General features: G+C 28.9%; 1 protein-coding gene across 4 annotated transcripts in view; it reads right to left on the bottom strand.

Moving 5' to 3' along the window:
* Nucleotides 1-321: 321 nt before the first annotated feature.
* LOC119677624 (EH domain-binding protein 1-like) overlaps nt 322-14471 on the bottom strand; it is a 90918-nt gene continuing 76768 nt past the window's right edge. For 2 of the 4 annotated variants that reach the window (XM_038089053.1, XM_038089054.1), the window contains 11 exons: nt 10594-10775; nt 10027-10226; nt 7685-8570; nt 7384-7586; nt 6756-7207; nt 4773-4865; nt 4199-4585; nt 4015-4135; nt 1133-1229; nt 700-888; nt 322-634 (listed from right to left, as the gene is read on the bottom strand). In XM_038089053.1, coding sequence (XP_037944981.1) covers nt 553-634; nt 700-888; nt 1133-1229; nt 4015-4135; nt 4199-4585; nt 4773-4865; nt 6756-7207; nt 7384-7586; nt 7685-8570; nt 10027-10226; nt 10594-10775 — 2892 coding nt within the window. In that variant the 3' untranslated portion in view covers nt 322-552. The remainder of the gene's footprint in view (nt 635-699; nt 889-1132; nt 1230-4014; nt 4136-4198; nt 4586-4772; nt 4866-6755; nt 7208-7383; nt 7587-7684; nt 8571-10026; nt 10227-10593; nt 10776-14471) is intronic. The other 2 variants (XM_038089055.1, XM_038089056.1) reach the window with 2 other exon arrangements.

Below are 14471 nucleotides of genomic sequence, written 5' to 3'. Positions count from 1 at the left end.
ATTTAAGTAGCAAAAAAATCATAACCATCCTTAAGCCCCTTGTAATGTGAACGACTTGAGTGTTTTGACTCGTTCAACTCAGATTCACATAGTGCGTAATGAATCTACAGTTTTACAGGGAATCTACTGTATACTTATATTATCAAATCCTTTAAAATTTATTACTTTCAATAAATTAATGTTATTTAAGTTGTGCTTTTATACAAAGTTAGCGTCGAAATAATTTTTTTGTAATTACATAAAAATATGTAGAGTCCAACTTACACAACTTGTATTATTTTTTTTTTCTTTAATAGTATTGGTATGGGAAAAGAACAAAAAAATAAAATGATTTTTTTTTAGTAGGCTATACTAGCTACAAAATACAAATATGCGTACAAATTATCCAATTTTACAACTTTGTTGCTATTGTAATAATAATAGTTGTTGTTAAGTTTGTTCTTTTTCTTTTTTTGTTTTTATTTTAGTAGGGTTGATAACAGTCATGGAAGTCTATAAATTTCCTTTTTAATGTCATTTGAAGTGTTCATTTCTTATTATTTATTTAAGTATTTATTGTATAACACATTTCTCTTTGCCACCACTAATATCGACTTGTTCTAGTTCCCTCGCTATCTCATGATCATCTTCGATACTATAAAGAGATGGTTTTAAATTAATAAAAATTTAAAATAACCGGATTAGAACTTAATAACATACGCTATTTCCTGATTATGCAAATGTTGTACTAATTGATCTCTCTTGTCAACAATAGCAACCAATTCTTCTAATAATAAACGTTCCTTCTCACGTTGCGCCTCTGTTTTGCGCCAGTCCTCTACAGCTTGAGCTGCACGTAATTCTTCGTTGAGCATTGTATATTTCCTTTCCAAATCACTTTCTTGTTCACTATAAAATAAAAAAAAGTTTTAAATAAATTTAAAAAATATTTATTTGAAAATAATAAAAAATTTTTTTTTTTATTTCCTTGGTGTTATTAAAACGTTAATGTAGGTTAGGTTTCTTCTAACTCAAATAACAATAAAAAAATTATAAAAAAATTAAAAGAAAATATAAAAACAATTTTTATTTTTATATTTTTTATATAAAACATTTTTTTAATTTTTTTTTTTGTATTTAAATAAATACTTACAGAATATTCAACTGCATTTGACGACGCAACAGAGCATTTTTCTTATTTACAAGCGTAAACCATTGTGATAGCAGTTGCTCTTCAGTTTCTTCAGTTTCTATAAAAAATAATTCTATATATTAATTTGTAAATTTATTTATTTTAATTTTAATTAATTTAAATTAATTTAAACACATAAACGAAATAAAAATGCAATATAACAAAATATGAAACAAACTGAATTCTAAAAATTCAATTGAAATTTTTTGATCCAAACAATTACTCAAATTTTTTCTTTATCAATATTATATTACAGATTATATAAACTATTTAAAATACTATTTTTTTAGAAACTAGCTAATATTTAATTATTTTTTATAAAAATATTTTTTAATTATTAATAGCAATTAGCTACGTTTACAATTGAGTAATGAAAACATATATATAGTGTATTCATAGAAGTGTATAATATTTATATGTACATACATATAGTACTCACTGTACACACTATACAAGCACATACATACATAAATGTAAATATGTTATATATATTTATTTTATAATATACAAGTTAATGATATAGAAGATAAATAAAACAATCAACATCTATATATCCATAAATACTTCTTACAGAAATAATATTTTTAATTAAATTAAATTAAACAATTAATATATTCAATTTTAATTATAATTAATATTATAATTTTAATTAATATTTACTGGGATACACAATATATAACAGATAGGCTGAAATAATTTTGATCTGATATATAAAAACGTGTTATTTTTAATGTAGCTCAGCTTTATTGCTCAATATAATCTCCCTTAACTTAATTATTTTTTTTGAACGCTTATCTGCCATATCAACAACTATAAGTACAATACTTTTGTGCTTTGTATCTTTAAAATAAGTCTCTATTTCTTTTCTTTATCTCTACAGAAAAATTGATGAGAAGATTACAGTCACTAAGGAATAGATATATAGAAGACGTCACTTTAATAAGCAATTCGTGCAATTCATATAATTTGACAGTGTTTTTTAAGTCGATGAACAAACAAAATATAAGATCTGGAGACGTACAACAACATCAACTGCTACTCTAGCGTCATAAATTGTTTTGACCAATAGTTATAGTTTTAATAACTATAAATTATTGATTTTTTAGAAACAGATTCGTTATACAATTTATTAATATATTCTATTGTTACTTTTTTACCGAATGGTTTTTATATATCAAAAACATTGTCATAAGAATCATTGTTCACTATAACTTATCAATTAATATTATGAATGTTTTCAAATTATATTCATTCTATAATTAATAATTATTAGGAAGGTATCTTATAATTGAGCACAGAGAAATGATATGTTATCTATACGTCTGAATAAAAAGATTTCAGACTATTTAAATAAGTATCCGAGATGTTAGGTTAGGGCATAAAAAAACCATTAACTAAATTATTGTTTATATATATACATTGATTATTTGGTAAACAAATTGTATGTACTTTATAATAAATAACATTGATATGAAAATATTTAAGAATTTGTTTTGGATACAAAAACTTAACAACATTTAAAAAAAAGCCAAATCAAATAATAATGTATATGCAAACTTAATATAAGAAACTGCAATATTAAAGATATTATTGTTTCTCAAATTTGTTAAAATTTCTTAATCATAATAAGAGTAAAGTAGTTTGGAAGATACAAACAGACGACGATTTTACAGCCGTAACTAAGGTTTCAGTAGTGACTGAAGTATGACTTAAACATAAGCTGAACTTTAGTGAGTATTAAAACTTCAGTTACGGCTATGTAGTCGACTCTAAATAATTCACAGACTTCAAAATTTGTAGCTTTTAAAAATTTGAGAAACAATATCTTGTAGTATTCAATATATTTTAAATTATACGCAGCAGCAATAGCAACAGCAGTAGCTCAGCAGCCCAATAATGTTGCATGATTAGTGTGGTGAGTAGATGGTACTTAAGTAGAATATAACAAGTACAGCACAAATGTTGGCGCATGATTTTTAAATTAAAAACTGATGCACATAATTGCTAATTATTACGAATTAATTGTTTAGTTACAAAAATTTGGTTATGATTGGTTAATGTAGTAATTTGATTTACGATCAACTATTTCTTAAGTTCTAGTACTAAGTTTAAGTAACGAAGTGTTAACTGCCATTTATGCGTGCGAAAGCGTGTAGACGGCAGCATTTTGCAATATCTCCTTTATAAGAAAGCGTTAATGCAACAAAAACGTTGCTAATCAGTGGCAATTGATGCATTTCAAAAATGTTAACTAAATACAAAGAGCATTATAAATTTACCGCAACAATTACTACGACTTCTTGAATGCTTTTCTTGATGATTATTATGATTGTTATGATTATGATGTCTATGACGACGCACTTTTCTTCTATGTTTTCTTCTTCTATGTGTGTCTTCATCATCACTGTATACTTTTAAATTATCACAGGAGGAATGATTTGACGAATTAGAAGACATCATTATTCTATATGGATGTGCTGTTGTATGTTGATGAAGATTTGGATGCGCTTCCACAAAGCATGATTGAGAACGTGGACGTTGAGTTCTATGTCTTGCATATGAATTTGTGTTACTTTGTTTTACATTTTTACCATAAAAACCACCACCACCACCAACATGACGTTTACCATCTTCACCGTCATCATCACTTGAATACGGCGATGAACTAGCCGATGAGGATGACGATGAAGACATTGACATTGTTGGAGTTGTAGCACCAGATGGTGTAAGTGAAAAGAATTCACCATTATCCATATCGAGCAATTTAATTCTAATACTATCACCACCACCAATACTATTGCGTATCAATCTAATAAAAGGATTTCTACTAATTCTATTATTACTTGGATTGCCACCCATAACAGCACGCAATTTCTCTTCCAGACTGCTAGCCTTTTTATCGATTGCTTCCTGTTCACGTTCTAGTGCTTCTAACTCTGATTCGATGTAAGAAAGTTTATCTCCCTATCAAAGAAAACAATAAATTTTAAAAACTTCTTATAATATTTAAATAATATTATACTTTACCTTCTTTTCTATATTTGGTGAGATGCGTTCTATAACAACATTGAATGACTGCAATGAATTGTTGCCATTATAGCGTTCACTTAATCTATGACTAGGACTTAATTTATTATTACTATTATCCACATCACGTGGCGGTGTAATTTTCTTTACAGGCGAGAGCGACAATTTAGGAGAGCCATTACTACTTCCACCGCTTCTTACACTATAATTTTCAACACCATTATGTATGGGTGAAATGGTGCGTTCCGGTGAGAAATTAAAACGCTTAAGCTTTGTAGGTGATGTAGGACTTTCCAAACTATGTACACCACCATTTGATGTTGTCTTTGTACGTGTTTCAAGTATAATACGACGTGCTTGTTCACGTAGTCGTTGCTGACGTTCGTCCTGTTTTCAAAAAAAAAAAGGTGGTAAATTTTTGTTATATTATTGAAGTTAAAATCATATAGCATATATTATTATCAAATTGTTTATTTTTTAATTATTAAAAGGTAAACATTTTTTTAAAAACATATTAAATAATAATAAACACTAATAAATAATAAAAATTAAAGCTTAAAATTGTTTTACTTACGTCGTTTTCATTTTTATCACCACTGGAAATTTTTAACTTTTCCATCATTATTTTAGCTTTTTCGCTCATTTCTTTATGTCTCGATAATATTCTCTAAAATAATAAATAAACAAAAAAAAACAAACGCCGAAACGAAAGCAAATAATAATATAAAAGCTATAGCAATAAATTTATAAAATATAAAAAATTCTAAATAAACTTTTCATACAACTATTCCTTTAAAACTGGCAGTCGTTTGACCTCAATATCAATCAATTTTAAAACTTCATTTAAATGAAAAATAAAAGAATTTGAGGTTATTTATCAAGAAAACAAATCGAACATTGATATTCTCTTTTGAAGGTTCTTTTGAGCATTATAGGTCTTGGATGGCAGACATTTTATAATAAAAAACGGTTTCAAAGGATTAAAACCTAAGCAATAGTACAACGTTTAAACAAATAGAAAAGTCAACACAACTAATATTAACTTTTTCATACTACATAAGTGTACTATATCTGATATAGTACATTCATCATATTTACATATTTCTATCTAAATTGACAGTGTTATATATATTATATATTTTGTAAATTAAAAATAAAAATAAAATAAAATAAAATAAAAATAAAAAATAAAATTAAAATAAAATAAAAATAAAATAAAATAAAAATAAAATAAAAATAATAAAATAAAAATAAAATAAAAATAAAGCATGATTAAAAAAAAATATAAAAACAATATAAATCAAAAATATTAACAAGATTATAAATAAAAGGAACATAAAAAATACAAAAGAATATTTACAACATTTAGTTAATTTTTCCCTCGGTTAATTGAAATTAAAAAAAAAATTAATTTAAAAAAAATTAATTTAAATTATAAACATAGATTTAAAAAAACATATATAAGAATAAAAAGCAATAAAAGGGTTATAAAAATTATTTATAAAAATAAAATTAGAAATAAAAAAAAATATACCTACATTGTGGTAAAAATTATATAGATAAAAATTATAAATAAAAATATATATATCAATCATTTAAATCATTTACATAAACGAAAATTTAAAAAATATATAAGATAAAAATTAATGAAAAAATTATGGAATTATTCATAGAAATAAAATTGTAAATAAACAAAAAAAAAAGATACCAAAATATAATATATATATAATTTAGCTTTTTTTCTATATAAAGATATATTGGACATATATACTATAGTGCATTTCAGCAAAGAAGGACAATGATAAAGCAACAAAATGTATTGCAGTTCAGTTTTATTGTATTTTTAACATATAATTTCGACTGACGACTGAGGTCTCTCTAAATAAATGGACTATAACATATATTGTAATACTTGCAATAAAAATAAATAACTGTAAACTATATTCTTGGAGCAAAGTTCGGTCCATGCCTGATATATGTAATATGCCCTTTAAGATACAGTGACTGATAGAATTTTTATTTCTTAATTCAGCAAATTAAGATCTCTTTTGTAAGCATTATTAATATAGATGTAGATTAATGTAGATAAGAGAATATACATGTGACACGTCCTTTAGGACAATGACTCATAGAATTTTGGTATAATAAAAAATGAAGGTCTCTTTTATTAACACAAATTAATATAGATGTAGATTAGTGTTGTCTAGTTACATATTTATACTATTAAGCTTCATATTATATCATTAAATATTATTAATTTAAGGCAAAATAGTTTTCAACTGTCACTTTTCATTTTGGAATAATTAACATCACCTTATCTTTATTTATGGCAATATAATTTGCTTAACCGAAAAACGAAGTGCAAGCACATAAGTTGTATGAAACTAAAACTCAAATTAAATGAAGCATTTTCAACTACTAGTAAAAAAAATTCAACTATTAAAAAGCTATAAAACAATATTAAATCAATTATTCAAAACAAACAAAACTCTAAGCAAATATTTAACTGCCAATAATGAATAATAATTCAACCGTAAGAAAATTTCGCCAGACTCACATTTGCTGTATTTGGATCCAAATTAGTGGGCGACAGTGGCACTGCCACTTGTTGCTGTAGTGTTTGTTTCTGCGAATTTTGTGAAATGTTCTCTTGGTTACTTGTACTTAATTTATCTATGTCATCGCCATTAGTATTCATTTCGTTAGCAGCGGGTGGTGGCGTTTGGTTACCCAAATTCGAGTGCTGTGAGGCATTTATACTATTTTTATCTTTCGTGGGTGAAAGTACTTTGCCCAAAATACTTTTCGAACCGGAAAGTATTAAATTCTTGACATCCTTTTTGGACGTTGGCGACAATTGCAATTTATCAATACCAAATATATCGTCATCAAACGAATTTTGATGCAGTAATTGTGCCTTTAAGTGACTCAAATTTAATAAATTTTGCGAGGAGAGATTGTCGGACTTATAATTGCCAATCACGTAACTGGACTCATCTGATGTGGGACCTACAAAAAAATAATGTACTGGTTAGGTTATTTGTGATATGATTTTATTGATAAGGAAATTAATTAATAATTTATTTTGTTTAATTGTTTATTTATAAGCAATTTCGATTCGTACTTCAGTTTGCGTTTTCAATAAACAAAATAATTTATTTTATTTATTTATTTATTTATTTTACCAATTTGTTCAATATGCAATTGCTTGCCAGTGAAATGTGCACGCAATTGATGCAAATACGTCATGACAGCCAATTTATCCGGCACAGCCAAAAGACTCATATCACGTGGCTCGATGACACGTGGTATGCCGAGTGCTTCGGCAGCATCAAATGCAGTACGACAATTTCCAACAACATCATGTGCAGACAATTTCGACATATCGCTGTAAAGAAAGTAAAAAAAAACATTATTATTTGCAAGAATTTTGAAGTGTTTGCGAAGAAATAAATTTGATTAGAGAATATCGTATTCCACACTCACATTAATTCAGGTTCGAAGTGATGTATAATCGCACAGAAAGCCATGCCATTACGCCAACTCGTAGTTAGGTTAGTCACTTTGACGTTAGGTGTATCTTTGGTTACTTCTTTGCACCATTCAAGTAAATCCTGTCCAGGAGTATTCTCTTTGAGTATTATTCTTTCTACAGGTTTTGTAGTGCTGCTGCTATTGCTATTGGTCGTGCTGTGGCTATTGTTACTGATATTGTTACTATTTTGAGTAGTTGAATTTTTATTGTTCTCAGGCTCGTAACTCTTTTTCAAATTTAAGGGTTGTAATTCAGCCCGTTTGGTTTCTAAACGTGTATTACCACTTTCTATATCCCTGCTATTTTCCACTATCAATTTAGTCGAATTTAAAGTAGTACTTATATTTGTTTCTGTTGAGGTATCTGTTGTACTCTTAACAGACTCATTTACTGTGGTTGCATTTGAAGAACCATCGCCACTCAATCCAGCTTCAGGTGATTTCGGCACGGTACTACTAAGCTCAGTTAATTTAGCACCACTAAAATTTAGCTTCTTGCGTTCACTTTCACTCGCCACATTATTACCAATAGCTTTTGCCTCAGCATAACTTGCAATAGGAGTAGAAGTAACTATGTTCCCGAACTTCTGATTTGGTGGAGTTAGTTTGATAGAATTTTCGTTTTGTTCTGGTTCTGCAATTGATGTCATCACTAATTCTTGAGGAACTATTGTCGATTGTTGTTCTTGTTTTCTATCGATATATTGTTGCATTTGACTTGCGCTGGGTGTCTTAAGTGAATCCACTTCACCGTCTCCGTATAGTTTATCTGGTTCAAGTTCGAAATTTAAACGATTAACTTCTGCCAATGGAGTTGGATCTTCAGATAATGAAGGTACTACACAATATTTTACATACGGTTATGAGGTTACAACGACAACAACAACAATAACAAATTTATGTAAACGGTTTCAACGATACGTATGTGTAATTAGTCAGCACAATTTGTAGTTTAGTTTGGATGGATGAGGTTATAAATAGTTAAGGAAATAGAAAGAGTGGTGAAGGATATATGTTATAATTGACAAAATACATTTTTACATGTGTTTCTATTGATAAAGTAAAAACCGAATATGACTTTATACTAGCTCTCTTCTTAAAGGCTTTAAAGCATTTTAATGTTCGAACAGTTCAAGCAAATTCGAAATTAGATATTTGAATTGTATATTTCTAATGCTTGAAATTGTTTGAGCTGCTCGATGAAGTTCGAGGTACTCCGATATATTATCTACTTTGTGTTACATTTTATTTACGTTGTGTTACATATACTCGATCATTAAAATGTTCGTATTATCTTGAACAATGTTTAAAGATTTACTTTATACAGAGTTGGCTATATTAAGTGAAATAGAGCAGTACAGACCAGTCGAAATTAATATAACTGATGAAGCGCATTTCATGGTTAACGAAACTGTAAACAAACATAATTGTTGGTTTTCCCGATTTTTCTTGAAAATGGTATGTACCAATTCTGGTTTCAACAAGATGGCACACCACCTCATACAGCTTTTACCACAATCGTTTTTTTTTTTTTTTGAAACTAGACTTTTTAACCGCAGCCAATAACCCCATCGGTTGTTGATACCAGACTTTTTGCGCTTAAGTTACTTGAAGTCTTATATTTATATCAACAAGTCAAATACCTAAGAGGAACTCAAGGCCATCATCCGCTAAGAAATAGATGCTATAGCCATTCGGGCTAAAGGTGGCCACTTGCGGAATATTATCTTCAGTAAGTGAAATAATCAAATCAGCTTAAATCAAGTCAGGCGATTTTTAACTTGAGCAAAAATAAATGTTTTTTTTTAAGTTTTATTTCGTAAATAAGTAGGTCCACCTAATGTAGCCAATCCTGTACACATTAAGTGAATACTTGAAATTTTTACTTTATAAATTTCTTTTTTTGTTTTAATGGTATTACAATTATATTTATAATTTATCTCATACCAAGGGTTTATTTAAAACCCCATTTGATTTAAAGTCACATTCGATTTTTACCGCATATACATATAACATTAAAATAATCATGTCCTAAAAACTATATATGTTAATATTTATCATGCTTAAGTTAAATACTATGGGAAAATCTAAACTATTTATTATCTTAGAAATGAATAAATAAAATTATTAAAAAAAGTTATTAAAATTTTTGTTATTTATACGAAAAATGATAGTTTGTCAGAAAATCATATATCTAATACATTAATCACATACATATAATTAAATAATATACATAGAACATTAAACATATAACTACTCATACATAAGGAAAACATGGACATATATTTACTTACCACTCAAAGGCGTCGGTAAATCGATACAGCCATTAAGACTCGTTGTCATTTGTTCAAGTTGCTGTGTGAAATCGTATAAATGATCTGAAATATCACCTGAATTTTCTAAATCGGGAATATCTTCAAGATCATCAAGTGGCGCGACATCACAGTTATTATTGACTGACATTAAAGAAACTACACTTTGCATGTCTTCGTCACTAAAAAAAAAAATGGAGAAAAAAAATAATTATAGACATAGAAAGAAATTGACTTGGGTCGTTATATTTATCTATACGAAGATCACATATATATATAGATTATATAAGTAAGGTTAAAAAAAAGAAAATAATAATAGCAGTTATCTAATAATATATAGTCTATAGATCTTAAACTATCTCTCTTTATATATAGATCAAAAGAATTTTATAAATTGAGAACTCTAGGTATTATCATTTTAAGTTCTCATATCTCATTCAGCTAAAAAAGCACCCAATATACATATGTTATCTCTTATGTATTGTATGCTATATTATATAGTATATATTGTTACAGAAAGTATCTAAGACAATTTTTAAAATAACTTACGTTGCTTTTCCTTCCCGCAGAAATACACAACTAATGGTTAATTCCAAATTGGCTGATGTTATTTTTCGCGAGACCGGCTTCAGGGTTAATGTAAAGCTCTGCTGTGTGGACTCTACACTAGCATATTTACGCATATTTATTGCGGCAGAGGCTAAGACGCGTTTTTTACCTAAATGTGTGATCTGTAAAGAACAGAAAATAATATTAAAAATAAAATCGAAATTTTGTAATTACAAATATTCATTATTTTATTAGAGAAGCTTTAGCACTTCAGATATTTCTCACAGACACTTCCAACATAATTCAAAAATCATGACATGCATACTAAATGATCAATTCTTCCGTCTGTCCATAGGTGGTAAGTATTGGGTACATGTGCTTCCGATTTTTTCTTTATTAATTTTCTTCACTTTTATTCACTTGACGCGTGACCAAGTCAAGCTGATATTTTTATGAATACTACAAAATTTGGGACCAAGTGTACCGTCATTTTGGCGCAGTTTCATTTAAAAAATTTCCATAAAAGGATTCCCATATGATTTAATGTCGATGTGAAAATGTATAAATATTTTTAGTACTTCTCTGTATGTTTTATGGAAATAATACGTGACTGCTTGTGTATGTCAGTGAAAATGTTTGCTTCAATGAAATTACAAAAATTATTTTAAATGAGAAAAATAATTTCAACTAACATTTTTATGCAAGATATAAAAGTCATTTTTACAGATATTTTTAATAAAATGATCCATGTTATATTTTAAATTGACTTTTTAGTTAAATTTACTAGGAGTACGTACATTTTCACAATCTAAAATAGTTTATGTGGTTCGCTTTATGTAAAAATTTAAAACAAAATTTTATGGAGCTATTCTTCGTTTATGAGTTCCGTGGTAATCGATAATGAAAGAGGCATAAAAATATTTTAAGTTTGGATATATTCGATATTTTTATTTAACTTTGTATCATTATATAAAAGAAATATATATTAAAAATTTTACAAAACTACATTTTCAATTTTTGAACATTTTTAAATCCCATAAATTTAAAATTTCATTATGAGGAAAAAAGTAATCTATTTATATCGTCAACAACTAAAGATTTACAATACTTTCGACATACTTTAATACAATCCAGTGAGATAAAACAATTTGTACTAACAAGTCCAACATGAATAGGATTTCCAATTGATCAGAGAATGTTTAACAGAAATGAAAAGTTTTCTAAACCTTGGAATGGATTAGATTCAATTTCTTTATCCTCAACCTCTTTCATCTTCATAACATCATGACATTCATAACAAAATCCTATTATTAAATATATCATTCCACTAAATATTTATTCCTAACTATCAAAGTGTCTGATTACTTCTACATTCTCAAGACCTACCTAAAAAAAGACGTCGTTTCGAGCCCGTCAACTATCACTACAAATGAAGTCAGATGATGATACTAAATCTACTAATATCTATCTATCTATGGTCACTACTTCGACAATTTTTTGACTGCAATTGACTTGACATTTTCGCATGTTGTATGTAATCTATTTATCTCTGCCCCTGTCCTTATCAAGAATAAGACAAATTTTCAAATTTATGTAATGTCTCCCCGTTGCATTTGACTTTTAACATATACTTAAAAGCTAAGCTATATCAACTTATTATATGCAATTTTACGCAGCTTCACTCTTCTTGAGTTAGTGCTATTTCGCACTTTTACTCTATAATGGCTGGCGCGCTTAACTCTACCCCACACAAGGCTGTAACTAGGCTAAGAAATCATATAATTAATTTGTCTTTTAGTTGATGACGGACCTTATATCAGCATATCATCCTGAGAGTCCAGAAGTGGACTTAAGGATTGTTAGATATCTAATGTATCCTAAAACCACTTAAGCTATAAAATTTCGTTTGACATATAACATATAAATATTTTGATAAACAAAATATTAATACTAATTTTTTTAATACGGGTAAATATGTTAATAATTAAATAATAGAGTTTTTAAAAAAATTTAGTTTTTAAAAAATTTTTTTATGTAAACTAATACTTGAACTATATTCTATAGTCATCATAGGGTACTGACTTTTGGTCATTAAAACAACAAATTATTACAGTAAATATTCCTATTTGAGCCAACTTAATACATAAAACGTATTAGATATGCTAAGTAAATCTCTGTTTTTCTACTTCTTCCTTCTTTCATTTATTCTTTGTGAAGAATAGTTCTTACAGTAAAACCTAATCAAGCTATATTGACTTAATTGAAGGAGTTGCTTAAAATAGCTATTAAAATCCAAATGATGATTCCCGAAAATCCAAGATCATGCCATGTATTGTAAATAAAGTTTTCATTAACAATAAAAAAAATGATTAACAAGTGCGAAGAAGAGTGTTCAACCCTCATGGGTGAACATTTTTCTAGAATCTAATTTTTTTATTATGATTTAGAACAACTTAAAGCCTAATGTAGAAGAACGGGTAAAGAAGGCAACAAATGCTTTATACGCATGTAAAAGGATGCTGGGAAGTACATGGGGTCTCTCACCCGGTCTTATGTACTGGTGCTACACGGCTATAGTTAGACCTATATTACTTTACGGTATATTAGTTTGGTGGACAGTTGTGAAAAAGAAAACATATATAAAACCAAAGACACGCGGCGATGTGCATCACCGGTGCAATAAGAACAACTCCGACGGCAGCTCTAGAAGCTATACTAAACTTACCCCCAATTGATATCTTTGCCGAGAATATGGCGGCAGCCGAACGGCTACGCATTACTGGGCAACTTACTCGAAGATCTTTCGGGCATAACGTTGTAAATCAGAACGCCACTCTTGATTCGGATTATATGATTCCGGTCATGTACCCCGGAGCAACAATAAAAACTGTGATCGAAAACGAAGGATGGAAAAAAGGCATGGTGCCAAAATGCAACACCATAAATGTTTTCACAGACGGTTCAAAGATGGAAGTGGGAGTAGGAGCTGGCATATATTGTGCGGAATTGAGCATAAGAATGCCGTTTAAACTTCCCAACTACTGCAGTGTATTCCAAGCAGAAGTGTTTGCTGTTAAAAAAGCGGCGGAGCTTGTGTGTAGGGATGAAACCAGAAACTACTGCATAAATTTCTATGTGGATAGCCAAGCAGCCATTAAGGCGATCAAATCTTACTGGTCATCATCCAAAAATGTTCTAGAATGCAAGGAAGCTATAACAAGACTAGCCTGCAACCGCAGACTTTGTATGTACTGGATTCCTGGTCATAAAGGCATAGAGGGAAATGAGACAGTCGATGCTATTGCTAAAAATGGCGCAAAACTTTCAGAGGAACAAACGAGCGAAGTACTTAGACCTCTGAAACAAATACATAAACTTCTGGACGAGCACATGATAAGGAGAGCAAAGGAAAGGTGGCGGAACTTAACCACCTGTAGAACAGCTAGAATTATGTGTAGGCACATATATGAAGAAAAATACACCAAGAATATTATATCGTTAAACCGAAGGAACTGTAGAACATTAATTGGTGTGTTGACAGGTCACTGTTTGGTTGCATCACATGCCCGAAAACTAAACCTAATTCACAACGATGCTTGCAGAAAATGCAATGAGCCGGATGCAAAGGAAACTCTAGAGCATCTGATGTGTAATTGCCCGGCTCTCTCGAGAACTCGACAAAAATACTTGGGAGCTTTCAGTTTTGCAGGACTGGAGTACATACCTGAGGTTTCTGTTGGAATCTTAATAAATTTTGCTAATGAAACGCGCATCTTAAGTGATGCTTACAATCGCTAAAACAAGACTCTGATCTGGTATCGCAATGGACCCTAGTGGTCTACGCGTGGCCTTTATGGCCTGCCAGCATAATCTAATCT

Source organism: Teleopsis dalmanni, chromosome 2 (genome assembly GCF_002237135.1).
Source record: "Teleopsis dalmanni isolate 2A chromosome 2, ASM223713v2, whole genome shotgun sequence".
NCBI lineage: Eukaryota > Metazoa > Arthropoda > Insecta > Diptera > Diopsidae > Teleopsis > Teleopsis dalmanni.
This window is presented reverse-complemented; position numbering and strand designations above follow the sequence as displayed.